General features: G+C 42.0%; 1 protein-coding gene across 2 annotated transcripts; it reads right to left on the bottom strand.

Annotated features, from left to right (window-relative positions):
* Positions 1–280: 280 nt before the first annotated feature.
* LOC308145141 (gasdermin-E-like) lies at positions 281–6940 on the bottom strand. Of its 2 annotated transcripts, XM_080516493.1 has the most exons (10): positions 6746–6940; positions 5310–5558; positions 5015–5207; positions 4521–4707; positions 4231–4351; positions 2999–3124; positions 2684–2805; positions 2042–2222; positions 1881–1951; positions 281–1429 (listed from the first exon to the last, which is right to left on the bottom strand). In XM_080516493.1, the coding sequence occupies exons 2-10, from the start codon at positions 5518–5520 to the stop codon at positions 1196–1198; spliced, it is 1446 nt and encodes a 481-aa protein (XP_080372619.1). In that variant the 5' UTR covers positions 5521–5558; positions 6746–6940; the 3' UTR covers positions 281–1195. The 2 variants fall into 2 exon arrangements, with proteins under 2 accessions (XP_080372619.1, XP_080372620.1); XM_080516494.1 differs by lacking the exon at positions 2999–3124.
* Between the last annotated feature and the right edge of the window lie 3131 nt (positions 6941–10071).

Here is a 10071-nt window from a genome sequence, read left to right on the forward strand (position 1 = left end):
GATTTCATACTGGTAAACTGAATAGAACACTTATTGAAAACGGAATTCAATTTGCTTGCAATTGGATCCAACAAACGGTGTATATTTTTGCAAACTTTCCACCAAACCCGAAGCAGTTGGTTCAGCTCTAAAGAAGGACTAAAGCTTCCCTCAGGCACCGTCACACCCTTCATTCAGTTTACTCCCTGAATAATCGCTCTGACAACTTCTCCTCGTCATCCACTGGCCGATAACACGAGATGACACTTTCATCCAAAAATACAAGTTTATTGTTTCCAAGACCGATGATTAAAACTTCCCATCCCGAGGACACACCGTTCACGCAGTACATAAAAAAAGCTTTGTGTTTCTTGTATGATATAAATGGCATTGAGACAAACATACAAAGAGTGTTTAAAAAAATGCACCAATCCATCTTCAAAAGTACGAAATTTGTTTTTTTAAACAAGAAATTATCAAGTGGCATTGAAGCCATGGCAAGAGCAGCAGATAAAATACATCAATTTATGAAATAACGTTTTCAAATACTAAACACTAGTATCCCAGGGAATGCTAAAAAAAAATGTTTTCCATGTGATCAGGAGCAGCTTCATTTCCCAAAATCTTTACAGGAACAAGTCTTGTGTTTCAGCTTCTGCGTGACGTGTGTCGACACGTAAACATTCAAGGTATCGTGACTTATTGGCATGCATTCATTGACATGTAAACATTTCCTGAGCTCAGCACTCAGAACTGCTTTTACTGCTTAAACGTAATCATCAATCTCCCCTACATTCATAGTATTGACCAATAAACAAAACAAAAACATTGCTGTAAGCTGAAATCAATAAAGAAACAAACCTCACTGGAGGTACAGGAAGTGCCTGGTCAAATATGTTTTTTTTTTAAATAATAAAATAATAAAAAGAAAAAAAGCAACACAACAAGAAACATGTTACCACTTTTCCCCCATAAGTATTAAATATATATTTCTTTTTCAAATGCAGAAATATTAAGTGCTTGCTATATTAATAATATGAAAATATGTATGAAAATAGCAAAATAGCAAATCAGTGTTGTTCACTATATTGTAAATTTTTTAAGAATAATACAAAGATTTACTTCAACAACGTGTAGTAAGCTTCCTCAACAGCCATTAACAGTGAATAGAGAAATAGTGAGAATACGATCATTTAAGTACAATGCAGATGTGACACTACTGCGGCCCACTGCACAGCATCGCCAGGCCATGTAAGCTGAGGCAGAGGACCAGGGGAAGGACCCCAAAGTCTCTCTTTGTCTCCGCATGCAGGCAGCCGCCGTCCCTCCTCAGGGTGACCTTCGCCGAGCCCAACAGCCGCTCGGCCAGCTGGAAGCGCTGGTCGTCCTGCAGCAGGACGGGGACAGTGTCCGCGGGCAGAGGCTTGCTGCTCTCCTTTAACTTGCAAATCTGTGGAAACGGCGAGGTACAGATGTAAAACAGAGGCCATTTGTCACAATGTTTTAGTTGGACTGGGTTTCATGATCCCAGATATTATTAGAAGACTGAGCAAAACACATGGAATACGTTAGAATCCTCGTAAGTAGAGCTGCTCATTTCGTTTGAAGGAGAATGCGACCAAGTCAATAAATTAATGATAAATTTGGTTGATCTCAAACTCCTAGAGGAATCTTAGATTAAAGGATTTTGCTGCTAACTGCTATAGATCCATCATCCATCCACCCTTTCATAAGAAGGTATCATTAAAATTAGATTCAACTTCAGATTGTAGTCATTTTTCGGTAGTAATTGTTTGGTTTAGTGAAAATATACAAGTTTTAATTACACACACTCTGTGCCACAACAAACAAAACCCTATAAAATTTGAATTTCAAAGTTATTATGGCACCATAGCACTGACCAGCATGTCGAAAGCCTTCAAGTCCTCGCGGCTGCTCGTGCTCAGGAGGTTCAGCGTTTCGTCCGGCAGCTCTACGAAAAGTGGAAAACACACAGAGTGAACTGGGAGAGAACACTACAATCTCCAGTGCTGCGACGAGAGTGTCTGCAGGTTCCTCTCACCTTCCATTGCACTGACCAGCAGGTGGGCTGCGTTCAGCTGAGCCGAGGCGCCACAGTGGCCGTTTCCAGAGTCTCTGTCGGGGCCCGGTTGGTCCAACATGGCTGCCAATGACTCCTTCTGACCGTCTGAGGGCTCGCCATTCTCGTTTGTGAGTGTTTCACCATTACACAACTCCTCCAGCTAATGGAAAGAGAGATAAACACGGCTGTCCAGATGTTCCAGCTCAACAACAGCCAAACAACATGAGACGGCATTTCATGATGAAGAGGCAGAGCGGGATGAACAAAACACACCGATCAGGAGAAACTGAGGTCAATCTGGGGTTTGTGACATGATGATCGGGCTGATTTGGCATTTTCAGTGCTAAAAGTCTGCCTACGATTTTTTAAAAATCGGAATCAGTCTAAACTTTAAGCATTCCAAGTGCTCAGAAAAGTTTGAGTGGTTTATTGAAAGTTCAGGTAATTACCATTATAGTTCTTGTGTTTTCTTGGGGCTTTTTTCACTTGTTTTTCCATTGCAGATATTTAAAGTAAATGTATTATGCAACAAGCATATCTCGTTTCCTGTTTTTGCATGACCCCCCCCCCCCCAAAAAAAAAAAAAAACCACAGCGCGAGTGATGCCAGTGTGTCCCTCACCATAAACTGCAGAGACGTCAGACCAGGTCGGTCCTTCAGAGTCTCTTGCAGCTTCTCAAAAAAGACACGACGAGTCGACTCGGGGAGTTCGGCCAGAGGAGAGAGGTCCATCTCATCAAATCCTGCAAGAAACCACAAGGTCAGCATGGCCAATGGCGATTTCACAACACAACCATACAGATGCAAGGATTCGACGAACGCCACACAGTTTCTTTCAAAATAAAGGAGAACCATCAACAGTTCAGTCAGTCATGCTCCTGCTGTGTTTCACTTCCTCATGAGTGCCCATTCATGAATAAATAAATAAATACGCGCCATTCAGAAGTGCACTCAAAGGAAGTTCCTCAACGCCGCCATCGACCATATCCAGTTCGGCGTTGGAGGAAAACAACAGCGAGTCCGACTCGAAGCCTCCGGTCATGTTGGCCCGCAGGCAGACGGCTGAAATGACACACATCAGGCTTGAATGGACGAGTGAACACGACTGGAGGAGCACCTCTTAAGTTGTACTCATTAACAGGTGTGACGTTTTCAACCTCATTAGTAAATTAAGCTATTTTTTATTTACTAATTTTTTTATTATTATTATTTCTTTCAAATAAACCATCATGAGAAAATAATTACAGAAAACATAACTCCTTAAAAAAAAAAAAGAGTTTTTGCAGGACATTAGTACCATGTGGTGTACAAGATTAGAGAGCAAGATTACGAAGGCTTGTAGAAAACATCCATTCAGTGTTTTGATCTGATTTAGAGATTTTCTTTCACTGGAAGTTATGAACTATTATGTAACCCTCGGATATTCCAGAAGATTTAGTCATACGTAAATGGAACTTATTCGTGCTCACTTATCATGACGTTAGTGAGAAGATATATTTTTCAAATCCCTTCAACAAAGTTCAGGAGTGAAAACACTGAAATGAAAGATTAAAAGAATAAACTGTATAGATAGAAAAACACAGCTCATAACTTTTGAACAATAATCTAAATTGTAGAAGTGCCCAGAAGTCATTTATGATGAAAAAAAAAAAAAGCTAAGTAGATGAGATGAGTACGAGTACTATTACATTCAAAATTCCCATGAATACAATTTAACAAAAGTCATTTGATGACTGACAGCAGGACTGTTAGAAAAAAAAAAGAACTTATGGATATTTGTTTAGTTTTAAGGACCTGCTCCACTTCCCTATTCCCGAAGATTGTACTTCCTCTCCATCTGGCAACAATAGTTTTTAACAGAATCTAATTCTAAAAAAAATAAATTATTATAATAACTCCCTTAAGCTCCACTTTTTCCTGTAAATGCGCTGACCAGTAAAGAGAAACAAATACTGAAAGAAACCTGCTGGCACTGTACAATCACACTCAAAAGTAGGAAGAGTGAACTGGAGCGTGTTGAAATACTGAAAGTGAAAACCAAAACAGGAAACATGTTGAAAATCTCAGCAGAGTAGCATGTTTGAGGTGTGTTTGCCAGTATAGCGGAGCGAGACACCGTCGTGGCCAGAACGTGTTCCCTGTACACAATTAGACACAAACACACTCACCGTAGCGTCCATCTTTTTTAATCTCCAGGTCCATAATGCTGTAGGCAACAACCGTACCAGAGGGGATCTCCACGGAGACGTCACTGTCCGCTTCTCTGTTGCCCTTGTCCTTCACACACACCTGAGTTGGACACACACAACCAGTGTTCCTACTGAGTCATTACACATATATCCATCATAAATATCACAGACTCGAACAGCATCGGAACATCACATCAAAACACTTGTTAAAAAGTAACTCTCAGTGACTTTTTTAAAGTCGTAGATGACCTTATCCCGTGCACACGCACCTCGATAGAGTTTGACAGCAATCCCAGCAATCCCAGAACTCCCAGCAACCCCTGGAAGATGCACTGCTCCTTTTTGGTCTGCTTGATGGAGCAGGAGGCGGTGGTGAGGATCCGCTCCTTCACCACCGCCAACACTTCTGCCCGTTTCTCTATCTGCTGCACCAGCACGTGCTCCATGTCCACGAACCTGAGGCAAAGACAAGGTCATGTGAGCGATTGGAACCGGCCCATCGCGGTAACGCACGGATGGATTCGGTGGAGTATTTTATATGGACCCCGTGGAAAATTGACACAAAAATGTGCTTATAATAAAAGCTCAGTAAATCTAACCTCAGTTTCACAATTAGGGAGGGGTCCATATTCTATAGGAGTCCATTTAAAATGGACAACAGAAACTGATCTGAAATCTGAAACTACAAATGTTGGGTTTTCATGAGAATCATCATTTTGTGGACTGGCTGCATCAAGCGTGATAAAGAAAAGGTGTCAGCCACCTTTTTCGGGAGTCATACAAAAGCTTCTTTACATCCAGTTCCTCCTTTTTCAACTGGCCAAAGCACGTCTGCAGGTGGGAGGTGCCGCTTCCCTCCAGCGCCACGTTGACAGAGCCAGCTCCAGCATTCACCGACCCAGAGAATTGGTTTCCATAAGTCCCGCTGTAGGTCAGGAAGTCCGTCTCAGACACTCCTGTCAGAACAGATCATCAGTTATGGCTCACACTATAAGAAAATGAGTCGAAGCGCTTATGGTCACATTCAGACAGGGTTCGTTTGGCGCACGGCGACATACCAGGCCGGAGCACCTCGTCACCCAGCAGCAGGTCGCTGAGGGTGAAATCAGTTGGTTGGTACTTGGGTCTCTGCCAGAACCAGACGCGGCTGCGTTTGACGACGAGCGCCATGGGAACCAGTTTGTGCGAGTCGTTCACTCGAGACATGTGGATGAGGCTTCCTTCGGGGTCAATCTGATGGACGAAGTTGGCAGTGGCCTTGGAAAACATGGCTTCAGCAGACGAGGGCAGCAGACCACCGGCACACACTGGGGGGGGGGGGGGGGGGGGGGGAGTCCCACATGCTTTCGGTTTATTGGAGAAATACCCAAGTGTACTTCTCAGTCGTTGTTTTTCCCAATTTCCCCAGTCTTGATAAAGTTCGTCTCGGAACTACAAATACAGTCGAGCACAGCCTGTGTGGGTGTCATGTCGCAGCTCAACAAGTCTCTCATGAGGTATAAAAGAAGTCTTCAGCTTGTCATATTAGTGTGACTAGCCAAACATATGCAAACACACAGCTGTCACTGACTCTCCAGGCTCAGCTTTCATAGCATAAATATTTAAAGTAATTAGGCGTGAGGAGGATTGGTATTGTGAAGGTTCAACAGAGCTGGATGTAACTGGAGGTGAAAGGCAGATGAATGTTGACAGAAAACACAGAACGTTGGCTGGAGGACAGTAAAACGTGGGAAATAGAAAACACAGCTAATGGACCTCAGGAGACCACCCATTCCTTTCTGAGCAACAATGACACCACGTTGTTGCAGTGCCTTGAGTCATTTCTCCTCAATTATTAAAGAGTTTGAAATGTCACTGGGGACTTTCAGGCTGACCCCAAACTCAAATTCCAAAAGCTCAAATACGCTTATTCTACATAGTTAATGTCGCTGGTGTTTAATGTGATGTGTTACGTTAACAATAGACAAAAACCCCTCAGATATTTCGAGTAAAACTGAAGGTACATATGCTCAAAACGGCATGCCATAACAAGGAACGCTCACCATTACCCGATACTACTGATTCATAAAAGTAATGTAACTACATAAACTTTAAAAACAAATAAATGACAAAAGACACATGTGCTTTGAAAAACATTCCCCAATATAATCCTCTGCTAGAGGAAATCCAAGTGGCGGTTCTGCACAACATTCCAGGCGTGCATATGGAACTACACGCGCTCTTACACACGTGCGTCGGGCGCGTGCGTATTTCCCGGCAGACCACTTATAGGACCACCGGCCTGCGGAAGCTGCCAAGCCCACTGCGCACTCAAAATCAGACTCAGACCTCCAGGTCTCATGACTCCGATTATCAACACCATGTGGTCACACATTAACAGAAAAAATAAATAAATAAAAAATAAAAATCACGACGATTTGACCACAAAATCATCAAACTATTGACCACAGTGGAAAACATGATCATCACTTTCAGTTACGAAGCTTTGGCTCACCTCTGTTTGGTGTTGGGGACAAACGTCGGGTCGACTTTACTTTGAAGGAGCGTGTCCAGGTCCAGCTGTCAGGGCAGGATGACGCTTCTGCGTCAAAATGAAAAATCCAGACGGCGCAGATAGAAACAGTTGTCGGTGGCGCGCGCAGAGTGGAGGGAAGGAAGACGGTAGCTGCACTTTCCCGTCGGAGCTGTACTGTTGTCTGGTTGGAGAAGGAGTGACTGCAAACTTACCCACTTCACAGCACAAGATGAAGTCTTCCTCCTCCTCCTCCTCCTCCTCCTCATCTTCCTCCTCCCACTCTCACTGGAGTTGATTATGACCACGAGAACGCGCTATTTGCGCGCGCGTAAAGCTTGAGACATGAACAGACTTGCCTCTTAAATATTATAATTAAAATTACCGCAGTATTTTTTTTTCATATCTATTCGATGTCCATCTCAAGCACTATAAAGGGACCAGTGCAGGTCATCCCTGCTCCATCTCTACTTCACACCTCCACCTCCACAAGTGTGACTTAGTTTGACGTTCTGCTATTCTGTTGCTTTGTGTCACACACATAAAATACAATTTTGAAAACGCACTGATATTTTCAAACCAAGCGGAAATGCCCCTGAACCGACAGGCCCACCACACGTTGATTGTTCAGATTTGATGAAGAGTAGTGTGAGAATGGGCGGGTGTATTGTGGCGCATCTGATAACCAGTGACTTTGTCAACTTGTGCAGGGAGTTGTCTCAGATGTAGAGATACAGTTGTACTCCGCTTTGCTGATGTGAGACGAATACACCCAGACGACCCTCAAATACTATTGGTGGCACTGCTCAACCCACAAACTTCAACTTGAGGCTCCAATCGTTTATCAAGTTCGATCAATTGATTTGTTGAGGAAACCGTTATGATAATTAAGACCAAGTCAAATAAGACTAAAACTATTACAAAATTTAAGCTCAAATACTTTTTTTCCCCTTCAGGATTAAAAATAAGTGAATAGAAATGATCTGAATGAAGTGAGATTGGTGTAAATGCACCATCATAATAAAGTTGAATCGGTTTACTTTCGCTGCAGCAAGTTATAGTCATAACATGAAACATCCTGCCCACCCTCATGGGGAAACCACCTGCTTTATTACCACAAATGGAAAAAAAGAAAAACCCCAGTGACACAACTTAAAAAATCTAATGACACAAGGTTCCAACACACCATTCTGAGATTAACATTTGTTCATCTATAACAGCATAAATGAAAACTCAGCACATTAAATGCTGATGACATGACTTCAAAATATAACTTCTTTTGAAAAAAAAAAAAAAAAAAGCACTGTTATGACGTGGCTCTGCTAAGAAAAAGATGTAGATGTAGGTAGTAAACAGGTGAGCTTGGGTGAAGTGAGGGTTTTAATGGTCGTTCTCAGGTTTACAAGGCTCAAACAACCCAAAGACACAAAAATACAAAGTAGGGCCAAACAGGTAATGCCCAATAGCTCTACAATGTTTGACTTAATATAACAAAAAGGCAGCTTCTTCACTGGAAGGCCGTAAACGAAAACGGCGTCTTCACTAGAAGCGTCTTAAACAAACAAGCATGCGGCTTCACGAGACGCGCCGTAAACAAACAAACAGGCGGCTTCGTCACGAGAAGGCCGTAAACGAAAAGTTTCAACTAACACAAATTCACTAAACAAAAGAGCGGCAAAAATGTAAAGAAACAAAACACCTAATTTACACAAAACGAAACCGCTGGTGCCGTCACCAAACTGTTGGGCAAAGGTTCCGGTTTACTAAAGTTAAATTAAGGCGCGGATATCAAAAGGTTAGAGTGGAGCCGAGTTCAAAAGGTCACGCAGCAACCGAATAGATGTTTTTTGTTTTTTTTCAACCCTCACCCTCTCTACCCACCAAGATCTGACCTCATCTTGCCTTAACTGACCCTCTCCACAGAGCAGAAGCATGTCACCGTGACCGAGGTCCAGGTCCTCTTTTTTCCTTGATGGGGCAATCAAAAGTAGAAGTGAAAAAAAAAAATCTAAAATCCCTGCTCTATAGGAACTGCCGGAAAAGCGTTGAACCACATGTCGAGATGAAATGTGGGGATATGTATGAGGACTTGAGGAGTGGCAGGGAAACATTTCAAGGTGAACAGAAAACATGTGGATGAGAGGACTGCAGGTGTAAAGGTGAAGATGTACGGATTAGACATGGAGAAGTTCAAGTGCTCAGTTCAAGCCTTTCTAAAAGGTCAAGCAGCTGAGCTGCAGGTCGGAGATGGACATGCTGAGATTTTCAGTTAGAGTAGGGCTCTGCAACCGGCGGCTCTTCACTTCCTCTTTATTGGCTCTGTGAAAATTATATGTAGAGTAATTTGGATTCCATTATTATATATATTTTTGTATTCTTATTAGCGTACCTGTACCTGGTTTATTAAAAAAAAAAAAAGACTCACCTGGTTTGAATGCTGAAAACAATGATTTTACAAAAGGCTACAAACTGCTTGAATTGATCGAGAAAGAAAGAAAGAAAGAAAGAAAGAAAGAAAGAAAGAAAGAAAGAAAGAAAGAAAGAAAGAAAGAAAGAAAAAGTTAAATGGCTAAAATTACTAGGAAAAAATGCTCAAAATCCAAAAAGGCTGGAACAGCCAAAATAGCTGAATCAGTCAAAAAATTGTCTAAAAGGTTAAAATTACTAAAAATGTCAATTTGTAACCATGAAAAAAAGCTTCACTTTAAGGGTCAAAATATCAACCTGCAACCTCACTGTCCTCTCACACCTTCCTTCGTAAAATTGGAATAATATCAGAACGTGATTGATACGCATCATTGATATTGAAGTCATGAGGGAGACACAGAAGTGACACTGTCCCATGATGGAAACACATGTCCATACTATGAGGGGGACGTGGAAATTGAGACGAGTGGGACCCCTGCTGGCCAAAAAACGTAACTACTGGTTAAAATGTTTAATCTCCTTTACATGTTAAGTCAACAAGAATTTAAAGTCACATTTCATCCTGTGGAGTTATATTCGCCTCATATGAGCTTCACCCAGGAATATTAGTTTGCTACATATTCTATTAATTATTGGGAAAGTGATCCAGACAGAGATACAGATTGGTGTATTAGGAGAAGAGTCCAACAAAAGATTGATAAAATATTAAACCTACAACAATTGTATTTCAGTAGATGGTAGAAGAATTTGCCCACCAGAGAGTTTTATGAAGTAAAAGCACAGTAAAAGGGGCTGTTATGGAGGAAGTAAAACATCATTGGGATTGATTTCCTGAACAGGTTCGACTGGCAGCGGCAATATAAAACGAGTGCAAGACACAG

This window comes from Blennius ocellaris (genome assembly GCF_963422515.1).
Source record: "Blennius ocellaris genome assembly, chromosome: 20".
Lineage (NCBI taxonomy): Eukaryota > Metazoa > Chordata > Actinopteri > Blenniiformes > Blenniidae > Blennius > Blennius ocellaris.